The sequence below is a fragment of the Solanum pennellii genome, chromosome 4 (genome assembly GCF_001406875.1).
Source record: "Solanum pennellii chromosome 4, SPENNV200".
NCBI classification, from domain to species: domain Eukaryota; kingdom Viridiplantae; phylum Streptophyta; class Magnoliopsida; order Solanales; family Solanaceae; genus Solanum; species Solanum pennellii.
Genome location: NC_028640.1, coordinates 73864949 through 73892511, shown reverse-complemented (window position 1 = coordinate 73892511; position 27563 = coordinate 73864949). Strand labels below are relative to the sequence as shown.

General features: G+C 35.2%; 3 protein-coding genes across 4 annotated transcripts; all 3 read right to left on the bottom strand.

Annotated features, from left to right (window-relative positions):
* Positions 1–613: 613 nt before the first annotated feature.
* Positions 614–8209, bottom strand: LOC107017828 (subtilisin-like protease SBT1.5). The gene is made up of 3 exons (XM_027916647.1): positions 4026–8209; positions 3896–3902; positions 614–2875 (listed from the first exon to the last, which is right to left on the bottom strand). The coding sequence occupies exons 1-3, from the start codon at positions 6246–6248 to the stop codon at positions 615–617; spliced, it is 4491 nt and encodes a 1496-aa protein (XP_027772448.1). The 5' UTR covers positions 6249–8209; the 3' UTR covers position 614.
* Positions 8210–8361: 152 nt separating this feature from the next.
* On the bottom strand, positions 8362–17575 carry LOC107017829 (probable serine/threonine-protein kinase At1g01540). The gene is made up of 13 exons (XM_015218104.2): positions 17097–17575; positions 16866–16958; positions 16710–16775; positions 16558–16623; positions 13184–13477; positions 13030–13113; positions 10825–11516; positions 10354–10458; positions 10064–10186; positions 9791–9961; positions 9564–9693; positions 9254–9463; positions 8362–8766 (listed from the first exon to the last, which is right to left on the bottom strand). Exons 1-13 carry the CDS (start codon positions 17433–17435, stop codon positions 8599–8601), a joined length of 2541 nt encoding a protein of 846 aa, XP_015073590.2. The 5' UTR covers positions 17436–17575; the 3' UTR covers positions 8362–8598.
* A 1970-nt stretch (positions 17576–19545) lies between these two features.
* LOC107017853 (probable E3 ubiquitin-protein ligase RHG1A) lies at positions 19546–25201 on the bottom strand. Of its 2 annotated transcripts, none has more exons than XM_015218132.2 (7): positions 25117–25201; positions 24837–24880; positions 21796–23612; positions 20957–21010; positions 20284–20382; positions 20073–20216; positions 19546–19962 (listed from the first exon to the last, which is right to left on the bottom strand). In XM_015218132.2, the coding sequence occupies exons 3-7, from the start codon at positions 23521–23523 to the stop codon at positions 19819–19821; spliced, it is 2169 nt and encodes a 722-aa protein (XP_015073618.1). In that variant the 5' UTR covers positions 23524–23612; positions 24837–24880; positions 25117–25201; the 3' UTR covers positions 19546–19818. The 2 variants fall into 2 exon arrangements, with proteins under 2 accessions (XP_015073618.1, XP_015073617.1); XM_015218131.2 differs by having other exon boundaries at positions 24988–25128.
* Positions 25202–27563: the final 2362 nt, after the last annotated feature.

The following is a 27563-nucleotide window of genomic DNA, read 5'->3' as shown; positions in this document are numbered from 1 at the left end:
TCCGATAAAACTTCAAGCATATACTAACAAGATAATTTGACAATTGGCTAATGGAGAAAGCATTCAATTAGTCCTTTTTGTAAAATTTTACGTATTCAAACAAGAAATGTTTGATTTATAGTGGTCCATAAGTTTGCTTTGATTTTATCTTTTTTCTATTATAGTGATCCATAATTGCGAGCAAAGAGGTATTGGTAATGCAAAGGTTAACTTACATAAGTGGTTAATAACTAAATATAAACTTTGCCAAATGTAATAAGAATATGGGAAATTTGCACTTTTAGTCACTCAAATATCACCAATATTTGATTTTGGTCCTTATAATATTTATCTAACCACATTTAACCTTCAAATTTCAGTTAATTAAAATGTGCACTTCTGATCCATGTGATTGTAAATTTTTTCAACATCAATGTATATTAACCATTACACCATTTAATTAGCCATGCATATTTAGGTTTGTACTGTTAGTTACTTCATATTTGCCCTCACAATCTAAAAATGGATCAAGAACCTGAATTTCATTTGATTGAAGGCTAGATATACTTAATCATATATCAGAACAACCATTAAATTCATGACAGTCTAAAAATCCCTGACTTGTGTTTTGGTCATTACCAAGTATGGATCATTGGTGCAACCACAATTGGACTTGTTACAGCATGGAGACCAACCACATCCACCCAAGTTATCGATCCGAATACAACTTCTCCAGTTTTGTTACCACTATATTCAACTGTCAATGTGTAACTTAGCTTCTCATACTTGCTGCTGAAGGACAATCTTGAAGGATAAACACTTATGTTTGTGTTCGATGGCACAACCATATTAATAGAATAGTTAGCAGGACCATTGCCAACGTTTGTCACTATTCTAACAAACTTTTGACTCAGTGTTGCTGTAGTTTCATTAGTGTATAGGGCGATGAATGATGGGTAGTTAAGATCAGAAGATGCATTTTGACAAGTATAGGTTGATGATCTTGTGATTGTCAAGATTTGCTTGTGAGTGAATTTCATGGTGCATAGAAGGTTTATATAGTCTTGTGGTGTGGCATCATAGATAAGGCCTGGATTCAGGGCGAAGTTTGGATTAACTAACCCTGCTCCCATAGCCAGAGGAGTCGCGATACTGTAGTTTAGGCCTGAATCTTTGATGGGGGAATTTGTGTTGTCAATGTTGATGGCACCAGTGATCATTGCAGATCGGATTGCTGCTGGACTCCATTCAGGATGTGCGCCTTTAAGAAGTGCAGCAATGCCAGAGGAATGTGGACAAGCCATGGATGTTCCTGAAATCATCGCGAATTCACTGCTCAATTTAATATCCGGATATATAGAAGTTGTATAACCTTTGGGAATCCAGGATGCTAAGACTAATGACCCTGGTGCCATTATGTCTGGCTTCAAGATTCCTTGATAGCTCGGTGAAGGACCCCGTGAGGTATAAGATGCAACGACGGGTGCTGGTGTTGATCTCACAAATGTCTGTTGAAAGCTAATGCTGGCAACAGGATTGGCACTAGATTTAGCATAACTAATCACAGCTGCACCATTTTCAGGGCTGATAACAACACCAGGATATTCAAATTCTCCACTCTCGAAAATGCTCGGATTGTCAGAGATGTATATAGCAGCAGGGGCAGAGGATTTAGCAATGATATTTATTTGATCGGAGAAATATCCATTTTCGCATATGATGATTCCATAATTGAAGCTGGATAGGGATGTTGAATTGCAACTAGATATTGACTCGTTGTAGATAAGTGGGAACTTGTTGACAACAGCACTAGCAGGGTACATTGACCAACCAGTGATCACTTGTCCATTTCCAAGAGTCAATTTTCCAGAGAGGACACGATCAATAGAGCCAGCAGCAGTAGTCAAGAGCCAGGGGATTCCATTATGTAGTCTTCCAGGAGTCACACCTGCATTTCCTGCTGAAGCGGAAACAAGAACACCTTTCTCCATGGCACCAAATGAAGCTATGGCAATAGGGTCTTCATACAATGGAACATTATTAAAACCCATAGAGATGGATATAACATCGACACCATCAGCAACAGCTTGATCCATACCAGCAAGCACATCAGAAGCGAAGCTTCCTTCATCAAAAATGACCTTATACATAGCAAGCCTAGCAAGTGGAGCGACCCCTCTTGCTGTGCCAGTTGCATAGCCAAAAAATGAAGCCCCCTCGACATAGTTTCCACCAACAGTTGATGAAGTATGCGTGCCATGACCATGTGTATCCCTGCCTGAATTCATTCTAATTGCAATATTAGGATTTGCAGCTTTAACTCCTTTGTTCAAGTATCGAACACCAATTAATTTATTGTTACACATTGAAGCATTAAAATCTTGTCCAGGCTCACATTTACCCTTCCACCTTGACGGAATTTCAGTCATCCCATCATCCTTATAACTCCGACTCTCTGGCCACACTCCAGTATCAATGACACCAACAATCACGTCTTCACCATAATGAGAAGCTGGCCATAGCCCTGACTCAGGATTCAGACCGAGAAACTCAAACGTGTGAGTAGTGTCAAGAGTGACCATTTTATCAGCATAAGCCGAGACAAAACCAGGCAACTTTTCAAGAACTTGCAATTCATCCTCAGACATAACAGCACTAAATCCATGAAATGCATTATCATACGAATAAAGTAGCCTTGCCGGATTGATAGAACTTCCACTTGTTGTATCTTTCAACTTGACAGTTTCAAGAATTGAAGAGTGCCATTGCTCATGACTAGTAAAAGCTTTCGGCATGAATGACTTGTCCATATGGATTATGTAAGTGGTTCTTTTTCCTGAGGCTGAATTAGCTAAGAGGAACAATAAGAACAATAAGAATTCCATTTTTGTTTTGACTTTATTTTTTTTTGCTTCAAAACTCAATTTCTTGTGTTATTTTCTTCATCTGTTCTAGTGTGCATATATTTATACTATTGTCATGGGAGCATTGTTAAGCTTTTGGAGTTTATTCTTAAGTTGGATTAGACCATGTTGTTTAGTTTTACTTGTATAGGTATCTTATTGGTATAATGCTCCATCTAATCATTGTTAACTTTCTTGGCCAGTCTATTTTGTTATTTCCAAGATTGTTAGATTCCTATATCTACAGGTTCTTGAAATGTTTCCATATTACTTCAAGCATATGCTAACAAAATATATTTTAATGCACATTTTGTCAGGAAACATTGTAAGAGATGTCCATTAGGCTAGTAAAAGTGGACCTAAGTAGAAAGTCAACATCAAAAGGCTTTGTTGAATACGATTTGGAGCCAAACCAAAAATCTAATGAGGAGGTCATGAATGAGTACAGAGGGCAAAGTTAGACCTTTTCGCAAAATATCACCAAATTTTGATTTTGGTCCGTATAATATTTTTTCAATACATTTAACCTTCAATTAATTAAAATGTGAATTCGTTGACTGTAAATTTTCTTACTGCTAGTTACTTCATATTTGAAGGTAATATTTGTTCTCACAATAGTCCAACTCTTTTTTCTATGTAAACGGATGAAGATTAAACGTTTCATTTGATTGAAGCTTAAATGTATTTATTGGTATTGGTACTGAAGAAGGTATATTTATGCGAGTGGTTAATATGAACTTTGCCAAATTAATAAGAATACGAGGATTTGCAGTTTTAGTCACTCCAATATCACCAAATTTTGATTTTGGTCCTTATAATATTTATCTAACCACATTTAACCTTCAAATTTCAATTACTTAAGATGTGTACTATTGATCCTGTAATTTTAAATTTTCTCAACATTAATGTATATTAATCATTACACTATTTAATTAGCCATGCAGATTTAGGTTTATACTGTTAGTTATTTCATATTTGAAGATAATATTTGTTCTCACAATCTAAAAATGGACAAGGAACCTGCATTTCATTTGATTGAAGATGAGATATACTTAATCATATATCAGAAGAACCTTTAAACTCATAGTCTAAAAATCCAGACTTGTTTTTTGGTCATTACCAAGTACGGATCATTGGTGCAACCACAATTGGACTTGTTACAGCATGGAGACCAATTACATCCACCCAAGTAAGTGATCCGAATACAACTTCTCCAGTTCTGTTACCACTATATTCAATCGTCAATGTATAACTTAGCTTCTCATACTTGCTGTTGAAGGACAATCTTGAAGGATAAACACTTATGTTTGTGTTCGATGGGACGACCATATTAATAGAATAGTTAGCAGGGCCATCACCAACGTTTGTCACTGTCCTAACGAACTTTTGACTCAATGTTGCTGTAGTTTCATTTGTGTATAGTGCGATGAAGGATGGGTAGTTAAGATCAGAAGATGCATTTTGGCAAGTGTAGGTTGATGATCTTGTGATTGTCAAGATTTGCTTGCGAGTGAATTTCATGGCACATAAAAGGTTTATGTAGTCTCGTGGTGTGGCATCATAGATAAGACCTGGATTCAGGGCGAAGTTTGGATTAACTAACCCTGCTCCCATAGCCAGAGGAGTCGCGATACTGTAGTTTAGGCCTGAATCTTTGATGGGGGAATTTGTGTTGTCAATGTTGATGGCACCAGTGATCATTGCAGATCGGATTGCTGCTGGACTCCATTCAGGATGTGCGCCTTTAAGAAGTGCAGCAATGCCAGAAGAATGTGGACAAGCCATGGATGTTCCTGAAACCATCGCGAATTCACTGCTCAATCCGATATCTGGATATATCGAAACTGTATAACTATTAGGAATCCAGGATGCTAAGACTAATGACCCTGGTGCCATTATGTCTGGCTTCAAGATTCCTGGATAGCTCGGTGAAGGACCTCGTGATGTGTAAGTTGCAACAACGGGTGCTGGTGTTGATCTCACAAATGTCTGTTGGAAGCTAATGCTGGCAACAGGATTGGCACCAGATTTAGCATAACTGATCACAGCTGCACCATCTTCAGGACTGATAACAACACCAGGATATGCAAATTCTTCTCTCTGGAAAATTCTTGGATCGTCAGAGATGTATATAGCAGCAGGGGCAGAGGATTCAGCAATGGCATTTATTTGATCAAGGAAATTTCCATTTTCACATATGATGATTCCAAAATTGAAGCTGGATAAGGAAGTCGAATTGCAACTCGATATTGACTCGTTGTAGATAAGTGGGAAATCGTTGACAAGGGCGCTAACAGGGTACATTGACCATCCAGTGATCACTTGTCCATTTCCAAGAGTCAATTTTCCTGAGTGGACGCGATCAATAGAGCCAGCAGCAGTAGTCAAGAGCCAGGGGATTCCATTGTGGAGTATTCCAGGAGTGACACCTGCATTTCCTGCTGAAGCAGAAACAAGAACGCCTTTCTCCATGGCACCAAATGAAGCTATGGCAATAGGGTCTTCATACAGTGGAACATTATCAAATCCCATAGAGATGGATATCACATCGACACCATCAGCAACAGCTTGATCCATACCAGCAAGCACATCAGAAGCGAATCTTCCTTCATCAAAAATGACCTTATACATGGCAAGCCTAGCACGTGGAGCGACCCCTCTTGCCGTGCCAGTTGCATAGCCAAAGAATGAAGCACCCTCGACATAGTTTCCACCAACAGTTGATGAAGTATGCGTGCCATGACCTTGTGTATCCCTGCCTGACTTCATACTAATTGTAATATTAGGATTTGCAGCTTTAACTCCTCTGTTGAAGTATCGAACACCAATTAACTTATTGTTACACATTGAAGCATTAAAGTCTTGTCCAGGCTCACATATACCCTTCCACCTTGACGGAATTTCAGTCATCCCATCATCCTTATAACTCCGACTCTCTGGCCACACTCCAGTATCAATGACACCAACAATCACGTCTTCGCCATAGTGAGAAGCTGGCCATAGCCCTGACTCAGGATTCAGACCGAGAAACTCAAATGTGTGAGTTGTGTCAAGAGTGACCATTTTATCAGCATAAGCCGAGACAAAACCAGGCAACTTTTCAAGAACTTGCAATTCATCCTCAGACATAACAGCACTCAATCCATGAAATGCATTGTCATACGAATAAAGAAGCCTAGTCGGCTTTGTAGAACTTTTGCTTGCTGTATCTTTCAAGTTGACAGTTTCAAGAATTGAAGAGTGCCATTGCTCATGACTAGTAAAAGCCTTAGGCATGAATGACTTGTCCATATGGATTATGTAAGTGGTTCTTTTTCCCGAAGCTGAATTAGCTAAGAGGAATAATAAGAGCAATAAGAATCCCATTTTTTGGATCTACTTTTTTTGCTTCAAAACTCAATTTCTTGTGTTATTTTCTTCATCTGTTCTGGTATGCACATTATATATACTAATGCCATGGTGCATTGTTAAGCTTTTGAGATTTATTCTTAAGTTTGATTAGACCATTTTGTTTTGTTTTATTTGTATTGGTATCTTATTGGTATAATTTCTCCATCTAATCATTGTTAACTTTCTTGGCCGGTCTATTTTGTTATTTCCTATATCTACAAGTTCTTGAAATGTCACCATATAACTTCAAGCATATGCTAACAAGATATATTTAATGCACATTTTGTCTGGAAACATTGTAAAAATGGACCTAAGTAGAAATTTCCTAGGATGTGACATTCCTTTGGAATTCACTTTTTGGCAATCAAGTGGAAAGTCTACATCAAAAGGCTTTGTTGAATGCAATTTGGAGCCAAACCAAAATTATCACCAAATTTTGATTTTGGCCAGTATAATATTTTTTCAAAGCACATCTAACCTTCAATTAATTGAAACATGAACAGTTGATTGTAAATTTTCTTACGGCTAGTTACTTCATATTCGAAGGTAATATTTGTTCTCACAATAGTCTAAGTATAACTCTTTTTTCTAGGTAAATGGATGAGGAGTAAACATTTCATTTAATTGAAGGTTAAATGTACTTAATCATATAGCATAAGAATCACTAAATTCATAGTCTAAAAATTCCGCTCAAATTATTTTTGTTTATGGCCACTAGTAAGCTCCTTTAATTCTTACTCTGGCAATGATACTATTTGGACCTTCCTTTAGGAAAAAAGGAAAAGTGAAAAGAGGAAACAAAGCAGCAAAATGATTCACTTTTGTTGTTTCATCAAGAGAAAGAGATGGAAAGAAACTTTTTTGTGGTGTAGATATGTAAGAACAAGAAAGAACGTTCGAGTCTGAGATTTCTAATTAAGCTCAATCCTTTCGTACATTTGTTTTTATAAAATAGCATAGTGTAAATGTATTACTTTCTCCATTCTCGGGATTTAAACCTGAGATCTCTAATGAATAGAAGAATGACGTTAATCTAACCACACTCTTGATTTATTCTTTATAATAATCTTTACTCCCTCCATTTTCTTCTCTCTTTTGACAAAACCAAACAGTAGAAGAGAATTTTCCCATTTTCATTTTCACATGCAGAACTTTTGAGAAAGTCAGGATAGGACTGTTTGGTTGGAGGCGCCCCTTAATGTTTGGTCATTTATTACACCAAATTAAAGTTGTTGAAAATAAATAAACACCTTAAATAACTAATAAAACATAACAACTATTTTCTACATCATGACAAAGCTAGAAAACATAATTAAATTGATGGGTCCAAAATCTCAAATCTCTAGCTGTCAAAAAGATCATCTATAGTAGCAGCCAAATACAAAGGACACCTACCTCATTTCCTCCTTATGTAATTTGTAGCATACTCAAGACTTTAGTGCTCATAGGGACACCCCTAGTGGTGGAGCCACCTTTGTTCAAGAAGAACTAATTAAGATTTCATTCGCGGAAATATCGTATCGAGTAAATAGATTTATGTATTATGTTATATGTTGAATATTCTTAAGTTCTTTGATATTTACTTGTCCTAGTAAAAAAGTTCCACCTAAGATGATTGAGAAAGATTCAACAAATTTGAACCGCTCACATCACGTATAATAGCGTAGAGCCCGGGGCGGTCCGCCATTACAGTAGGCATCCCATGAAACATTTCAATCAACCCTACCTCAGAACCCAAATCACCAAAAAGAACATTTGTGTTAACCTTTGTCTGATTAAGGAAAAATCAACTGTTTTGGTCGTACATTTGGACTAATTTCAGTTGTTAATTGTTCATGAATCCTCTTTTTATTGAATGTAGCTTTCTGTCGGTGACATTATCTGTCCACTAGAAAATGACTCCCATCTGATATCTGTCCCCAAAAAAGATGTACCTTTTTCTTTTCTAATCCTGGTAAAATCCATATAAGACAGGTTATTTGCTGTACTTTTTATGTTACCACATTAGGATTACGGTAGATAGTTAGTAGGTTATTTTAACACGATGTATTAATAAAAGGTCATTGTCAGTGCACATAAGTTGAACTCGTTGTGGTAAAAGCAATACAATACAATCATGTCCTTTCACTGGTAAAATAACAGTTATGTTCAAAGCAAAACTGAAGGCAATTAAGTGAATGATATTTATGCTACAAAACCTATCAAGACTACTGAATTAACTGAAAAATGCAGAAGTTAAGTGAATGATATTTACATGTGCTAGCTCCAAATGAATGACAGACGAAACAACAGGGTTGGAATTGACCTTGTAACTATGTCGGTGCTGCTAATGCTCATCATCGGTTTCTTGTTTCTTGACCAAAGACCAGTTGGTTTGCACACTACTTTCATATCCACTGCTATCACCTGATTCAATTACACGCTTGTCCATTAACCTCTCTTTAGCACCATCACGATATAAACGACCACCATGCTCCCTTGAAGCCCGTCGCTCCTGTATCAATGCCACAGTTATTCAGAATAAGTGAATGAAAACCAAGTAAGGGTATTGATAGAAAACTGATGTGATGATCCTTGTACTAATTAACACAATGCAAAATTATATCAGTGTTGGTCCATGGTGTAATAAAATAGACATCACAACTTTGATCAGATCTCACCAGCACATTACGACATATTAAAAGCGGTCCATGTGCTTGGTAGTTGTTAATAGGGTACGTAAGGAGGTTCATTAATGTGATCTAATTTCTGGTGTAACAAACATAATTCCAACAGAAAATATCCTCATGTCATATCATGCATTAAGTGATCATTCAGAAAAGTAGATACTTGGGCATGACAACATTTTAGCTAACAGCACAATTACATCCAAATTAAGTCTTAGATTCAGTTCACATCATTCCATTACCCCAAATGCACAACTCTAGTGACTAATGAATGTGACACTAAATTCAAGGGCCTGAAGGAAAACAAGAGCTTACATCACGAAAGGGAAAGTCATCAGCTTCAAGCATGTGTATTACTTGTCCCATTTTTGGTCTCTTCTGAGCATTGGGATCAACACAGCGTAATGCTACCAAAAGAACACGTTTCAGGGCTCTTGAAGAGGGCTTCTCAGGTATCTTGGGATCCACAACACCCTCGGCATTCCGGTTTGAAACCATTATTTTAAGCCAATCAACCAGAGTTACCTGTGAGCCGGATTGACTAAGCAGAGTCAGAACAAAACTGGAACAAATATTAAAGAGACTTCCTGAAACTAGGAACTAACATTGATCATATGAGACGAACCTCTCCAGCAGGACGGCTGTAATCCACCGGATTCCTTCCAGAAATGATTTCCATAATAAGAATTCCAAAACTATACACATCACTTCTCTCATTCAACATGCCAGTGCTAGCATATTCCGGAGCAACGTAACTGATAAAAAAGGGGTCATCAGCAATTTATTTCCCAAGAGCAACTCAATATTAGCAACAAAACAATGATAGTGGGTTTTGAAATGTCAAGCACTAACCCGAATGTTCCCATAACCCGAGTAGTAATGTAGCTCTTCTCAGCACCCAAAAGCTTTGCCAAGCCAAAGTCTGACACTTTTGGATTCCACTGTGTATCAAGCAAAATATTGCTTGATTTGATGTCACGGTGAACAACCTTGGGTTCAAGGCCCTCATGAAGATAGGTTAACCTGTAAGACTCACCAAGCTTTAGTTACTCCCTTTAACACAAAGTAAAAAAACAATTACCGCTCAAAACAAAAAGGTTAACCAAAAAATTAGCAGTTGTATACCCTTTAGCTGTTCCGAGAATGATATCCATTCTAATTTCCCACGTAAGAGGGCTGCAAGGCCCTACATCTCCATGGAGCCACTGTTCTAAATTCCCATTGTCCACATACTCATACACAAGCATCCTGAAATTGCATATCGACCGTATTGAGCAATTCATCCCAACTCAAGCTCAAAAGCAGAAGTACCAGAATAATTACAGGTCAAAAACACCCTAAAAGAAAATCACCAGTTCGCCACCATAATACTATAACTGATAGTATTAAGCTGCAGACAACTGAAACTGAATTACCTGTGAGCACCCTCGGCACAGTAACCGAGTAACCTCACCAAATTCTTGTGCCGAACCCGACCAATTGCTTCAACTTCAACCTTAAACTCCTTCTCTGCTTGTCCCCTGAAAAGAAAACTACATATATAAACCAAAAGACAGAACAAAAGGTACAGTTTTTTTCATTAACTAATCCTATAATTCCTACTTTCTTTTCTGTATTCCCTTCTTCAAACTGCTTTACTATGCTTTTTAAACCGAGAATCTATCAAAAAGAGTCTCTCTATCTTTACAAGGTAGGAGTAAAATCCGTCGTATACTCTACTCTCCCCAGACTCCACTTGTGAGAGTTAATCCTATTATGTGAGTAATTAAGCCCCAGAAACCAAAAGATACCACATTTAACACATGAACAATGCCATATTACTTAAAAAAGCATAGTTTACATTCATAACCAATTCACAGAAAAGGAAATAACTTTGAATAGTGCACCTGTTATTGAGCAAATTCTTAACAGCGACTTTACTGTTATCTTCCATAACTCCACGGTAAACAATTCCATAGCCACCTTCACCAATCACATTTTCCTCAGCAAAATAATTTGTTGAAATTTCAAGCTCTCTCAGTGTATACCAATGACCCCACCCCAAATACGAAACCTCCGGCACAGCAATGATAGCCTGCTCATTAGAACGAGCTTCCTCACTACCATGACTAGACCCGCCACCTTGCCCAACCCGACCCGGAATGGCAATCTTCTGACCCTTTTCGATCTCAATGAGTGTTCTCTGATAATCATCGGAATTCTGGGTTTTCTCCTCGAAAGAATCAGGTTCCGGTATCGGTGCCGGAGCCGGAGCAGGTAGTAGTTTCGGGTTTTCCGGCAGAGTCCGAATTGGGTCGATTCGGATTTCCTGAATTTCCTTGGATACTTTAGGGATATTGGGGTTTTTCTTAGCTGAAACTGAAAGGGTTTTTTTACTAGTGCTACGTTTGCAAGTGAACCATATTGATATAAGAAACAGAACAAGCACAATTGCAGCTCCTACACAAATACCCAAAACAACCCATAAACGTAAACCGAAAATTGAAGTTCTTTTTGAAAGTTCATCAGTCAGAAACCCCGACATAGTATAATTCCCTTTTCTTCTTCTTCTCCTCCAGCTCCTGGAAGAAGAATTGGGCGTTTAATTATTCAACAAAGAACCGTTGTAGGAGCAAGACAAAGTATTACTATATGGTATTGGAATAATGCATGTGGCACTATGGACTCTAGTGTTGATGGTAGAGAGTAGAGACAGTGGCTTGTTACAGTACAAGTAATCTGAGAGGGAGTTTTGGGACCATGGAGATTGGGGGTGGGTGGGGGGAGCTGTAATGATAGGACTGGTAGAAATGGAGAAAATTGCCCCCACTGGATTCTTGATTAGCTTACTTTATTGTGACATTCATTAAGAAACGTGTATTAGTATCAATACATGTATGAAGCTATTAATGGACGTAACTATATAGTAAATGGTATAGTTGGTGGCATTTCTTTATTGATTGAGTTTTGCCTTTTTATTACTCTCTTTGTATCAAAGTTAGTATAATTTAGTAGTAATTAAGTTCAATAAGAGATGAAAGTATAAGGGTATAATTAGAAAAATATACATTTTTTCTTTTTAAGATAATTATTATTGAGACGGAAAGAGTATTTTTATGAGGCTTTTTTTCGTATACATTTTCAATTGTTTGGTTAGATATTTAATTTAAAGATGGGTTGGTAGATACTTTAGCTTCATTTTAATTGAGCTTGATACCACCTTTTTCTCAATTTCCCACTTTGATAATAGTTGCATCACTTTTAGTTTCTTTTTTGGTAATTAAGACTTGAGAAATGATTAAAAGAGAATTTTGTGGAGAGGGTGATCTAGTTCAACTTGTGCTTATCTTTATATTCATTATTATTATTGTTAGTGGACCTTTATTTATTTAATTTTTTTTTCTCAATTACTCCTCTTAGAAGATGCTACATCCAATGCTTATATTGGGAAAAAAGTAAATTTTTGTGGCGGATTCCATTAAGTGAAAAGTTCAATTAAGGGAAATAGACCTTACTATAAAAAGAGTTTATACATAGTTCAGGCCTTACAGTTTAATACACTGTGAACAATTTATTTATAGTTAAGTCCGTCCGAGTAAAAGACGTACCCTCACTGTAAAAGCATACAATTCAAATCCATTAATCACAATTATAGAAGAGAATGGTACCACATATACATGTACCTGTTCGAGTCACGATGGAGGTAAGTGGGAACACTATTGATCCCCCTGGAGGATGGAGAAACTTTCAATAACAAGACATCTGAGATTCTGAAATCATCCAGAAACGACATATATTTAAGACAGTAGTATATTTTTCATTTTCAAGTACAACAATGGAAGAACTCGAAACGTCATGCACTAAAAGTACCTAAAAGTTTGAACAGTTATTTTTTCAACACTAGTTATTTTGTCAAATCCAAGTTTCAACAGTTACAAAAGCACAGTTCTGTTCGTGCTCATTGAGCATAACAATCAAGGATCAATGTATCTCAGGACCATGAGGCAAATATTTGACTTATGAGATGTACAAACAATTGGAGTTTCACAGTATCAATAGTTAATTCCATCTACACCAACTCCTCGAATATTGATCCTGTGAAATTATGGTTAAGACGACACTCCTGATGATGAATTGTTTCCAGAGCAACTCATATCTAAATGCAATCTTGATAGTGTATTGTCTCGACACATGTCCTGAATAAGTAAGATAATTGCTTTAGCTTTTAACTTACCAGATCTCAATAAAATACTACAAGCAGCTTACCTTAGAAGATGCTAAATGGTTAAGAAGTCCATAATGATTCTGAACTGTAGTTTCTAAAGCTACAGCGTTTTCTGTGTTATGTGAGGTTATTGTTGGTTTGCCTGACGGATTCTGATTGGAAATTTCAAATGCAGTTTGTGGCATTTCTCGATTCACAGGAAGTGTAGCTCCTCCATTTGCACTCAGCATAAAACTTCTCCCATCAAATTCATTACCAGATGGAAGTTGCACCGACTGCAACGACCCGGGAACATATCCTGGGTATAAACTCAATCCATTCCTCAAGGTAAGCATCTGAAAACACAAGAGAGGAGACAAACAAAAAGTTTCTATTACGCAGTTTTAAAGAAGACAATGACAGATATGAACTAGAAGTGACTTCATCATAATCCGCATGCGCTTAGACCTCAGAAAGTCACTTAATACTAGTCATAACTTATGACTACATATATTGCTATCAAACATCAACAGCCCCAGAAAGAGAGCTTGAACATTAGATTTTTGAGCTGGATGGCACAGTGAGGAGTATTTTCTTTGGATTTTACAAGTACCGTAGTTTTTATTTGCTAGATCAAAATTTTGGTATGTTGTTGATTCAGTATATCAAGTGAACTATTAAGCTATCTACCTATACTCCGCAACTATAAGAAATAATACCCATATGAAATCAAAAGTAATTATAAGATTTTTTGCACTTCTCAATTTCAAGAGCCACAATATATGCGAACTACCCACGTGCATCCGAAGTGCCCTTGTCTTCTAATGATCAAAACGTCAAGGGATTTAATGATTATACCAAAAGATTACCATTTTCTAAATAAATAACAAGAGGAACAGCTAATTCTTCAAATTTAGCATGAGTATGAGAGGAAACTTGCATCCATCCAGATATCAGGAGGTTTTCTATCTGAAATCATCTAATCAGAAAAGTTTTAGTAATGCATATTATAAGGGGAAAACCAAAAGAAACCACATTACAGATAAGACTACAAAGTAAATTCAACAACTGACTCTACAAATTAGACAATGACTGAAAACCTTGGTGAGATTTCAAGGATAGAGAATTTCACTTTGCACAAGTCATATCATCTTCTCCATTTCTTTTATATGTTTTATTTAACTTTCATTTGTGAATGTTCCAACTATGGAATCCCTGTTATTATAAATAGGGGTCATGATAACCCATAAGAGGGACCAGTTTCATAACAAGAAGCCCTTGAATCAATACAAGTCAAGATCAAATCTATCAAAGTGAGATAAGCAAACTTGTTTCTTTATGAAATGCCCGAATTGTATAAAGACAGCTCTTGCTTTTTTTATTATTTTTTTACCGGTTCTTTTTCTGAATCACGAAGATTACCTTTAATTATTTTTCAAGCACAAAATTTGTTGTTACACAATAAAAATGTTTAGCTTAAAGCCAAAGCAATGCTCATTGCAAGGTAGAAAAATGACTAATAGCATGAGATTTACTAAAAAACAGTTCAAAATGCATCTTTTCAAACTAACGGAGCAATAAGAAACTAGTGAAATAGAGGGGTGCTACATCTCAAACTGTATACGAAACAATTCTTGAATGTAAGAGTTTTTTCTTCTTCAGTTACACTTCTCAATTCAATACCTTTTCCTCTAACCTACTTCAGGCCATGATACTCCCAAAAGTAAGGAGCATAATGGATGTTCATGGCCCAACCAATACATACTTTCTCTTAGCTTATCCCACTAATGCTCATAACCTAGTAGACTAGTAGCAATAAGTTTTGCACCTCTTTAGTGTTACCTACTAGCGCAACTTAGAACTCCAAGGATATAAAGAAGGGTTCCAAACCAAAAGCACTCCATTTCATTTAGCATATTTTGGGGTGTAAATAGTTATAAATAACTGAAGATGATGAGGCCTGTAACATCAAATGTCAAAGTTGTGTGACATACTTGTCTGAACAGTGTTATATAACCACAGAAATACACACATCAACCTTTTCCATTCCATTCCATTTTGTGGAAAATACCTACATAAATAATTCTCAAAAAAAAAATACCTACATAAACATTCTGCACCTGTTTTTGACTAATCTAAAGAGTTGAGAGTAGTATTTAAGCTCTGTCACATGCAGCAGTGATAACATCCAGCTGAGAGAAATGCAATTTAAGATTTATATGTTCTTTATATTTATTTATTTATTCCTTTTTCATATTTTTGATTTGATTTTTCAAAGCTCCACTGCCCCTGTTTTTTAGTTTTATCAGGCAGAGAGAGGACAATGATACTAGCAAGAGCAAAGTTGTGACATTGTGCAAGTATTCCAATGATAATAGACTCACACCTAAGACACAAAATTCTCCAAAAGTGGATAGAATACAATATTCATCAAAGATTATGTATGCCTTTTGCTTTTAACTCATGTAGAAAACCACTTAAAATAAATTGAAGTGTTCATTCTCTAATGGCTTAAACTTTTACATGAGGTGGTACACACAAATTTACACCGTATGGGACCAGTTAGAGGTCTCAACCTCGTCTTGCTGCTATCCTTCATAAAAGATTTTTCACTTGCTAGACATTTAAAAGATAATACTCCCTCCATTTCACTTTATATATCATTGTGGGCAAGTATTTTAAGGGGGGGAAATGCCACATACCAAAAGTACTATTGGATCTTATGATCTTAAACATACGATGATATTTTTGTGCTGTAAGAGAAATGGAAAATTTAAATTATAAGTTCTCAAATATAAAAAGGTGTCATTCATTACGAAGGAGGGGGTAATAGTAATCTAGCCTGTATGTGTGGGGTGGGGGGGGGGTATAGAAAACAAAACATAGATAAAAATGTTCTCTTTTACAAACATAAATGTTTGGATGAGACGATTCGCATAGTTCTAATGAAGGTTCATTAGTTCTCAAAGAAGTTGGTTAAGTACATATGAATCCCTATATTGATATTAATACTCTTCCTTCAGGTTTATGGCATGCATTTACAGTAATATCACTCGCAAACAAAGACTTTTTCAAGAACAACCACCAAACAATATGATTGAAATCGAACCAAAAAACACTTTTACAAAAATTGAACATGTAGTAGTAGGCAGATATAAGAGAGAAAGATGGTGTTATACTTTCGATTTCCAATGAAGATGTTCACTTTAAAGTGTATTTATTCCGCGACTTTGTGCTCGGCATTAGGAATTAGAATATATCAATAAATTTTCTTAACATTATACATACACGATACACCTTATTACCTACTCCTGTTGAGCCATCACTGCTATAATTCTATCAAGATGTTCTTTTAATGTGTTTGAAAAGATATAGCATCTACTAGACAACGAGAAACTAGAAGTATAAGTCAAAGGGGAGTAACAAGAAGTTTAACCTGAACTTGCAGTTGAAGTTGCTTCAGATATTCAATGGCTTCATCAAGCATAGATGCCTTGTCAGTCTGTGAAATAAATAAAGCTCAATTATGATAGCAAAGAAAAACCAATAAATATAATGATGCTCAAAGGCTGAGATGTTGAAGAATACTTTGTTAGAATTCGGGATTAGGTTCTGCAATGCTTTCAGTTTCTCATTGATCCTACTCCTCCTCCTCTGTCACACAAAAATTGATCATGTATAAAATAGGTAGATGTACTTTTAGAATGAAAACCATCAAATTTAAGATTCAAAATTGAAGTGAACCTTCTCGGACAAATTATGAACTTCAGCAGATCTACTCCTCTTTGAAGAACGTGGATGAGTCGGATCAGATGGCATGTCAAGTCCATCACATTCCTGAACAGATTGTAAAATCAGAGTAAATGAAATTTCCGAATTCTACTAGAATAAATTGAACATAAAAAGGAAAATCATAGTGAAATTTCCAAAACTAGCAAGTTCTATTTTTACAAAATAACCAAAAAAAAAACTCACCTCGCTACTAAAACCGAAGTTATCAACCTTATCATCTTCCAAAAACTCTCTCCTATTAGCTGAATTCATACCGTCACAATCCCCGAGGCCAGCAGAAGCAAACACATTCTCAACGCCTTCCTTGAACTCGGCAGCATAAAATCGGCCGGGATCGGAGAAATTGAGGCTAGAAGATGACTCAGCCACCGGCGCCGGTACCGATCGGTTATAAAAACCAGCCGCAGCAGTCGCAGAAGAGGAAGCGGACGTTCCTTGAAGAAAATTAAGAAAAAAGGAAGACATATCTTCGGATTCGAGAGATGAAGAAGCGTGAGGGTTCGTTCTGTACGGATCCGCCATTGACGATTACCACCATCACAAAACAATCATCTGCAGAAAACTCAGAAGAATCGTATGCGTGTTGCTTTGAGTTTTGAGTTTAAACAAAAGTTGGACTATGGAGGACACACTTTATGTAGAGATGGGTGATTAGTTCATCTTCTCCCGCCTTAATTGCGTGATTTATTTGGTTTTGAAAATTGCTTAATTTGAATTTATCACCTGATTTATAAAGGATAATACGTTTAGCGTCCTAATAGATTACTAAATTACACATCACCTCCTTATACTATCAGAATAGGCAAATACAAACCCAATATTTTCATTTCTATCACTTAAGTCCCTTTTTGTTTATTTCTTTGTTTAATTTGGAATTTGGATCAAAGAATGTGATGAGAAATAGTAGAAAACAAGAATAAAGAGCATGAAATCATAGTAAATTATTAAATTCCTATAAAAATTATCCCATACGTTGACCCTTTTTTTAATATTCAAGTATATACGATCTTCGTTTTAATTCATGTGATATTATTTGACTTGATATAAAATTTAAGAAAGAAAGATAAAATTTTGAAACTTCTGGCTTGTAAATCATCTCATTAGGGAACGGTGGAAACAAAGGGATTTAGATTCGAAATATATCAACGTAACTAATTTGAATTCATATCACGTATGTATATTAAGAGAATACATTGTTCCTATCAAAAGGTTCTTCATTCTCACAATTGACTAAATTAATAGTACAATCATCTTATCATAGGAAGATAACGACATAACTCGACTAATTTCACGAATTGCCTATATTTTTTGTGTAACTAATTCATAGATACTTTTCATGTTGATTGAAATGGAGAGTATACCAAATAATAGTGCAGTAACAACTAGTGAAGTCTACTCTTCTTTGTGCATAACATGAAATTGATTATATATTTTTTTTTTAAAATATCAAGATTGTGTTAGGAAGTAGTTGGAGAAAACATACAAAAAATCCATGTAGATTTTCTGGCAGAATGATGATCTCTTTGGATTTTAGTCAGCAACCCAAAATTGAATTGAATATGATTTTAGTGAATGAATCAGTCCACCTTTCTTCTTGATAACCTTATCCATTTGGATGCCATAATAACTGGAAAAATTTATTTATTTTGAACAACCAAGTTATGTTCCCGAGGTCGGTGACCTTTCTTATTTTATTATAATTAATATTTCTCGATTAATATATTATTTGTTATTGTTACTGTCTTTTCTTTCTTTTGTTTTTAACATGTCTTTTTTACTATTGTATTTTCTTTCTATACTTGATTTCGATAACAAATTTTTAACTCAGACCTTACTGATAAAACTACACTGCGTGGTTAAATGAGCAGAAAAAAAGAGAAGGGAATTGTCAACATTCTTTGTCACCAATTAATCTATATTTAGTTTTTTAGTTTTGAATTCAAACAAGTGGCCATATAGTTAAATGCTTGTTTTTGCTAGCCATCTATCTACCCTATATATATTTTTAATATCTATACTAAAATATCAAATTGGCTGCCAATTGTATGCTATTGTTACCACTTACAAATCTTTAATAAATTAGTATTATCAATTATGTATAATGGGAATAAAAGAATACGTTACGTCTCTCTTATCTTTTTTTTCTCCCAACTAGCTCAACTACTCTGCTATTAGATGCGCACTTGCCCCCAACAATCTCACCTTTAAAGTGATTTATGACTTTAAAAGAACATAATTACTAGTAGTGCTTTGAGGTATCCAATATACGTATTAGCACCAACTCAGTCATTCTTAAAAGGACGTAGAGTCAATTGAAATTGAGATCGCATGTGCTACACCAACTCAATCACCCTTAGGTAAAGTCAATTGATTGACACCCTTGGTCAAACTTATCCTTGGTTCAAAAAGAGTCTATTTACACCCTTTTAAAATACACTATAGGTCGCAATAATTATATGATTCCATGAGAGGGAATCCAGAGAGGATTAGATGTACCTTCTAATGTAACCCCGTAAATTGGATCTAGAAAGGGTATGATACATGCATACAACCTTACGTCTACCTTTGTGGGATAGAGAGATTGTTTCCGATGTAGATATGTGCTAAAAAAGTATGAAATAGGAAGAGGGGATAGAAAAAAACCAAAATATTCAAAGGTATCAATAAATTGGAAAGTAAGAATGTAAATTTCCAAACATCCAAATAATGTATAGCTCTTGCCTAATGACCCTAATTGTAGCTAGTGCTTCTTCTATCTCTAAAATAACTCCTCTAAGCAGAGGTCAGAATAAAATTAATGAGAAAAATACATAGATCTTTCTCAAAATGAACTCATGGACCAAACGCGTAGACACGCTTTGTGTCAACCTTCCATGGTCCAACTGGTACATCAAACTTCCATGGATCAATGTTTTCCTGAAGTATTGAGTCCTGTTGTTTTGCAAATTGGGCACAAATTCTTCTGCATGAGCCATTGTTTAACGCAGTCGGCATGAAAATCATGGCCACAATCCAGCTTCCCAAGATCCTCACCATCCTTGTATTCTTCCTGCAAATTGTAATGAACAAATTAAGACTCTTCACTCTTAAGGTGAACTAAAATTAGATCTCCAGCATATGGTGATTTGACTCCTAGTAGAATAGTATTGAGTTTTGTACCTGACAAATACAGCATGGCTCAGCATCCTTGGTTTCTTCTGTTCTAATGCTAACATGTTTCCGTTGCTTCAGACGATTCAAAATGGTTTCTTCAGTCAGCCCGGTACAGACATTCCCTATGCGCTCCTCAAGCGCCAGTAGTTCCTATAAATCAGACAATTTAGTACGTCTTTCATGGATGTGAAAATGTAGTTATGTTCCCTGTACTAACCTCATAGGACATGTTATCAACATCAAGACGCATATCGCGATGGCGATCCTGAATATCCACCATCCCAAAGAACCCTGACTGATCGAGGATCATAACGTCCTGGAATACAAGGAAGATTTTAATTTCAGAATACACTATCTTATAAGCTAATCAATTACATCCTATACTCTTCATGTCCCATCAGGAAAATATTTTTTTGTCAATTTGTAACAATGCTCATGATTTTGTACCAATATCCACACTAGGTTATAAGGAAATCTGAAGACATATCCACCAATGCAAAGCAAATTAGACAATCATTGGCAAGGAATCTGGAATCCGATAAAATCAAAAATCTATTTCAAAATAACTTACGGAAACGTATATAGGAATATAAGGAGGCGTCCTTGATACGATCGCAAGGCACAAAGAGGATGGAAGAGGGGTATAGGCATTAAGCACACTACTCATATATTGGAAGTCCACTTCAAGAACACAAAGGGTCAGGCCTAATAAATGGTTTTATACACATACTATGAACTAAACCACAATAGCATAAAGTCATACCTAGATAACATAAAAGATTATGCACCTAGTATAACTAAAAGACACATGAACCTAGACAATTGAACATTTAAGTTGTCTACTTTGTATAAACTAATCAACATATCCAAATGGCTTCAAGAATTCTAACCTCAAATCTTAAGCTCTCTCCCCTGCGCATTAGATCCAATACATTGCGAATTTGCTGAAATGATAAGAAAACAACTGTAAGTAATACAAACCAAAAATCACAACATGCAAATCAATTTACATATATAATGCAATATTTTCTCATTCTTGTGCTTTTACAAATAATTTTTGAATCAAGCTGACTCTAACAAAAACATTCCAAAAAGCAAATAGACATTTAGTTGCTCTTTCTCTTTTTTGAGCATCTAGCATGACCTAAATTTGGTGATATTAAAAAACGGTACTTTGTTCAGGAAATGACCCTCAGCTTTACAAGTTCGTTTACCAAAATAGAATCAATCAGCTCTTTATGTGCGAGAAAATAAAGAAAGCCCACAAAAGGTTTTATGCTGACAAATGCCGAGCATGCAGTAACTTATTTTTGGCAGGAGCAATAGAACTAGGGTATATTATTAACCATGAAGAAGGCTAGAAGAGCATCTTATAGTAAGTAGTAACTCTGGATACCAAAAGTCCAAACTTCAAGGTTCAGAACTAAGCTGGAAGCAATTTGGCGTAGGACTACCGTAAAACAATGGGGAAAAGTAACTTGAAGAGGTACATGCGTTTACAATTGAGCAAGTTTGTAGTTGCTCCACAGTTCTTAAATTCAGATGTATTACAAAGTTTTTTCCTACAGGTAAGCAAGCTTCTAAATAATGAGTGCTACAACAGCCTCCCACCCCCCAAAAAAAGGAATTTTATGGAACCTGTAAAAAGCCTTGAAGGAACAACATAATTTTATACTGCCAAAACGAGAAATTACAGAATATTGGACCAATAATGAACCCAGTATCATACCTCGGAAACTAGCCTGCCTCTTCCTTCACCGGCAGCAGCCAAAGTCCTCCAGGAATATGGAACTCCCATTGCACCATCGAGTTGTCTCTCCAACAACAATGCTGACCTTGAACTTGATGGACGATGCCCGGGATGGCCAGAAAGCCCCATCTCCTGTGAGGTAGCAGAACTCAAATGTGGCGGAGTGTTACCATTGTGACTTCCAGGTTCACTGACAGCTGAAGACAACATAGATCTACGAACATATTCTGAGAGTCGTCGAGGATATTGCTGAGGATTTCTTTGTTCCACCCAACCAGGAGAAGAGGAAGGGGCTACTGAGCTAGGACCACTCCGAGAAGAAGATGCAACATTTCCAGCAATGGAAATATTTCCACCAGCTAAACCCCAGTTGACAGGATTTTGGTTCAAATTTCTCAAGTCACTAGCGGGTATGAACATTGGATGCTGCGAAATGTTTCTGGGCACACTTCTTGAGCTTGGTTGTTCATAGGCTGCAGAATTCCTCTCAAGAAAAACAGAATAACTTGATGGACTGCCAGCTCTTGAACTAGATGAATCCCACCTCTGTGCATTTCGTCGCAGAGAAGGAACCGGCCCCACAACTGGCTGGCTTCGGGGACTTACATTATCTGCAGCAGAAACAGACCTCGAATCCAAAGACTGATTAGAAGGCAGCCTCAATGCGTCCCAGTCAGACATGGTAACATTTCTATCATTACCCACAGTAGGAAACGTATTGCCAGGAATAGGAACTTGCTGATGAGAGCCATTGATCCTAAGCCTGAAATTTCTACGGTAACTTTCTGCTCTCCTTGAAGCAGGCAATGCAACCGGACCTTCCATAGTGGTGCCACCCATAGTGAGCCCAAGTCTTGGATTTATCTGCGCTGGCAAATTGATGTTTCTTCTACTTTCTGTTGGTGCAGAGCTATTAGCACCTGCAGTCAGATTATTTGGAGCAGGTATAGAACGCCATAAGCTGTTTAGAAGATAATCTGGACTTCCACTTCCCGAAGATTGTCCCAGATGTCCTTCAACTGCTTTTCTCTTACAAGCCATGCGTCGACCATCCAGTGTACAGCCTGGTCTGCCATCACTTTCATCCCTCAGAAACCCATTAGTTGCAGAAGTCCCAGCAAGGGGATCAGAAGAAGTACTGGCGGTTGACATCCGTTCTTTTCCTGGTCCATTAGACTTGAAGGTTGGGGTGCACTCCATCACTTCGCAGTCATCATCACCATCTTCATCGCCATCACGCCCCTCATGTCCAGCACTTCTACTTAGTTCATTTGGAACAGTGCTAGAAGTAGAAGCTTGAGAAAATAAAGTGTTGTTAGCTAACTGGTTATTCAAATTTATTTCAACATCACCCAATGAAAGAATATTGGAAGACCCATAATGCTGTTCAGCAGAGAAGTGAGAAGGCCCAGGACGGGCACTCATTGTAGTATTTTCACTACGACTAACACTATTTTGTGTATTGGAGGAGCTGGATTCTCCTAAATTCCATCCAATTACACTCTGCCTTTCTTGGTTTGCATGACTAAGAAATGGTATGGTTGTCTCATTAGAAGGTACCATATAATCTGGTAGCCGATTTTGTGCAGGATTTCGCAAATTATTCCAACATATCTGCTGATCTATACCCCCATCACTCGATGTTGAACCATGAGTAAAACCCAAAGTTTCTGGCAGGGATCCGATTGCACTCCGTTGCCCTTGCATTAGGCCTATAACTCTATATTCACAATCTCCAAAAGACAAAGATAGTATTGTAGTGACAGCAGGGTCTCAAACTTCACCGCTAAGCAGACCTGCCAGCAAAGTAGAAACCACATTATTGTAAGGTTGACGTTCGTCAATAAAACGTGAGAACAGAAATTCTTGTCTCAATGTTGAGAAATATTAGATAAGGAAAAAGAGTGAAAAGAAAACACTATTTGATTTAGCAAAAAAAAACATTCCTTTTCTTCTGGTTGCACAAGACCACAGAGGCTTTAGAGTTCATGCCATCAATTGGCAGATGAGCTTAGTACCAAGCTTTCACCACTGCATTCATATATGGCCAAATCTCATAGATGTCACAAGTTAGAACATATCATCCCCCAGAGATATCTTTCTAAACTTGTTGCTATCAATGAGATTTTTCAAGCCAGATATGAGTACCTCCATGTCAACCAAAGCAAGGTACTCAATGTGCAATTAACATTATCACCATAAACATCACAAACAGTAGAAAACAACAAATAGATAATCGCATTGAACACAAAAAGTGGCTGTATTTGATAAACTTTGCCAGTGCAATGAATGTAGCTAATCTCAGTTACACTGCGGCAATAAGAATAGTTCCACCAACAAGAATTGTAGAGACATTTTGATATCACAGCCACTTCATATACAAAACACTAGTATGACAACATGTGTAAAAAGGCTGTCTTTAAATTTAAGCAAGGAGAAAACAGATCATCACCAACCAGAAACCACCATTACACTAAAAAAAATTGAAGCTTCCCCTTAAGCCCACCCGCTTAAAATTAAACATATATACTTACCAATAATAGGAGACTCAAACTGTATATACTTGTAAACTTCAGAAAAACCATTTTTCTTGACCAGATACTAAGCAAATCTCTCTAAAACCATTAAAAACAGATCTTTAATAAATATCAAACATCAGAAAAAGCTATCATCTGTAAAAGAAGAAGCTGGTTTAATAATAATCAAAACATCCCCCTCTAAATCAGCTCAATGTAGAACAATAAAAAGTCCAAAAACAAAAACTAGCAGGTGTAATAACTTTGTTTTTCTCCTTAATTTCTTGGAAAAAAGACAACTTTTTGAACTGAAACACAAGGGGTTCTTTGAATCATCCATCCAATGCATATAGTCAAACAAACAAACAAAAAAACACAACTTTTTTTTTATAGATATCTCAAGAAAGAATTTGCAGATAAACCCAGAATCAAGATGAGGTAAAACAAATCAAAAGCAACCAAAAAGAAACTGAAAAACACATGAAAAAAAGAGTAAGAATTTACCTCCAAAACATCAGCAGATGAAGCAGCAGATCTAAAGTCACCACCTGAAATCCAAAAAACAAAATTGAGTTACAAACAAAATCCTTTCTTTTCTTCTTTCTGCACAAAATCCCAGATAAAAAAAAGAATCAATCAAACATACAAAAATCACCTCTTTAACACTAGATTAATGAAGAAAACAAGACGAGATTAGAAAGAAATGGTGGGTTTGTGAAGAAAAAATAAAGAGGAAAATGAGAAAACAAGAATGAGAAAGAGAGAGGAAAAGAGGTGGCCTGACCTGGTGGACTAAAGAGAGGGGACAATAATCTTTAACACAAAACACCCCCTTTCACACCCTTTTAATAAAAGATTTATAACCCAAATATCAAATTCCAAATTAAATGATACAAGGGGAAAAAAAATGGATTCTTTTTTTCAAAATAGGTAAAAAAAATAAATCTTTTTTTCCAAAATTATAAAATGGCTTAAAGTAATTAATTACCATTGAGTGTGAAACTGTGATTTGATAAAAAGAAGTCTCTTTCCTCGAGGCGCGCCGATGGGAAAAGAAAAAGGAAAATAGTATTCCTTTCCTTCCTCACAGGACAATTTAATAATTTAGGGGTCGTTTAATAGATTATATTAAATATATATTTATATTTAAAATATTAATATTATTTTTATACATCATATCGAACGATTTTTTTTTAATATCGTGAGAGTGTCTCTCTCGTTTTCATCTTCACGCCAAAGCACCTGTCCCTCTTTCTAATCACATGTCTGTTTTTGTACTCTTCTTCTTTTTTTATTTAACGTCTCCCCCGGATTTTATGTGTATTTTCAGTTACAATTTCTTTTTCTTTTTCTTATACAATGGATTTTCAATTTGTTTGGTTACTTGTGGAATTTGAACACATTACTAATTTCATTTCTTTATTTTATTTTATTTTATTTTATTATAATAATAAAATATTTAATGTAATTTTGGGAGTGAAGTTTGAATGTTTTTATTTTGTGTAGGAAATAATATGATTAGAAATATATATTATTATTTGAGTCAAACATTATTTTTGGAATAGTAATTTTATCATTGGAATTTGCTTTCCAAAATGTTGTAATTATTAATGTTTCAAGGAAGATGTTGATATGATTTTTGTATGTAAATATAAGTTAGGAAAATTAATTAATTTTTATATTATTTTTAGCAAATTAATGAAAATATATATTGCCGAGAATTTCATTTTTAAATATGACTTATTTAGAAAAAAAATGAACTTTATTTTATTATAATAATATTAATAATAATATATTTAATGTAATTTTAGGAGTGACGTTTGAATTGTTTTTATTTTGTGTATGAAATAATATCTAAAGAGATATATAAATTAGGAATGTATATTATTATTTGAGTCAAACATTATTTTTAGAAAATTTATTAATAATTCTATAATCGGAATTTGCTTTCCACAATGTTGTTATTATTAATGTTGCAAGGAAGATGTTGATATGATTTTTGAATGTAAATATAAGTTAGGAAAATTAAATTAATTTTAATATTATTTTTAGCAAATTAATAAAAATATATATCATCTTTTTTAGAAAAAAATATGAATTTTAATTTTATTAAAGGCTGACAAGGAAGGTGTTTGAAATGATATCTACATGTAAATATAAGTTAGGAAGACTAATTAAATATTATTTTTAGAAAATCTTTTAAATTCTACCATCCAAATTTTATTTTTAAAATACGATTATTTTAAAATTTTGATTTTCATTGTCACTAAATGCTGACAAGGAAGGCGTTGGAATAATATTATACATTATACTTATGAGTTAGGAAGACTAATTGGATATTATTATTAGAAAAAAGTTTAATTTCCAAAGTTTTAAGTCTATATATTATTATTATTATTATTAAAGTTAATTTAAACTAATAAAATATTAACTGTGTGTTTGTAAAATGTTCTTCTGGATCTTCTTATAAAAATGATAGAGTATTTATTAAACATTTGAGTAATTTAATTTCAAAATGGTAAAATATTTTTATGATTAACGACTAGGTTTTTTAAATTTATTTTTCGATAAAATTTTGTGTTCTTTTTATTTTCTTACAAATTTTAATATTATTAAAATAAAATAGTAAAGATCACATACAAACCTTACTTTGGTAAACGCAATTACAAGTATTATATGTATTAATTGGAAAATGTGAGTTATGCTAATTATCCACTTTGAAGACTTGGTAATTTCCGTCAAATATAAAATTATTTTCTTTCGTTTCAAATGTTGTTTACTTACTTGGGTGGTTTGCTTTGACCATAAAAAAAAATTAATTTAATGCATGTAGATACATAAAAAAAATATCAACTATAGTTACGTTAAATTCAATGGTAAATTCTGTATTATTATCTAAGTCTTTAACCATTTTATACTTTTTCATATCGAAATCGATATAAATATTATAACTTTCAATACTTATAGGTTACATTAGAGCATCAAAAATGATAAAACACTTTTTATATTGTTATTCTTTTCGTCTTAAATTATTTAATTGAAAAATCAAAGGCATATTAATATTATAGTATTCATATGTTCACATTTTAATACAATGAAATGAATTTCTGATCATTATAACCAAGAATAATGTAATGATCATACATTATATTCTCAATAATCGTAATTAGTGAGGGGGCAGGAAAAGAGTAAAAAGTAGTGTGAATAAAAGAAAAGAGGAGATACTTAATA

What these genes read in the sequence shown, in the direction of transcription:
- LOC107017828 (XM_027916647.1), bottom strand. Translation starts at nt 6,248, where the DNA reads ATGGGATTCTTATTGCTCTTATTATTCCTCTTAGCTAATTCAGCTTCG.
- LOC107017853 (XM_015218132.2), bottom strand. Translation starts at nt 23,523, where the DNA reads ATGCAAGGGCAACGGAGTGCAATCGGATCCCTGCCAGAAACTTTGGGT. An exon ending in GAGAGAGCTTAAGATTTGAG is followed by an intron (nt 20,383 to 20,956) that starts GTTAGAATTCTT and finishes CTTGTATTCCAG; the next exon opens with GACGTTATGATCCTCGATCA. An exon ending in TTGATAACATGTCCTATGAG is followed by an intron (nt 20,217 to 20,283) that starts GTTAGTACAGGG and finishes TCTGATTTATAG; the next exon opens with GAACTACTGGCGCTTGAGGA.
- LOC107017829 (XM_015218104.2), bottom strand. Translation starts at nt 17,435, where the DNA reads ATGGCGGATCCGTACAGAACGAACCCTCACGCTTCTTCATCTCTCGAA. An exon ending in CATCATCAGGAGTGTCGTCT is followed by an intron (nt 11,517 to 13,029) that starts TAACCATAATTT and finishes AATAATTAAACG; the next exon opens with CCCAATTCTTCTTCCAGGAG. An exon ending in ATTCTCGGAACAGCTAAAGG is followed by an intron (nt 9,962 to 10,063) that starts GTATACAACTGC and finishes TGAGTCTTACAG; the next exon opens with GTTAACCTATCTTCATGAGG.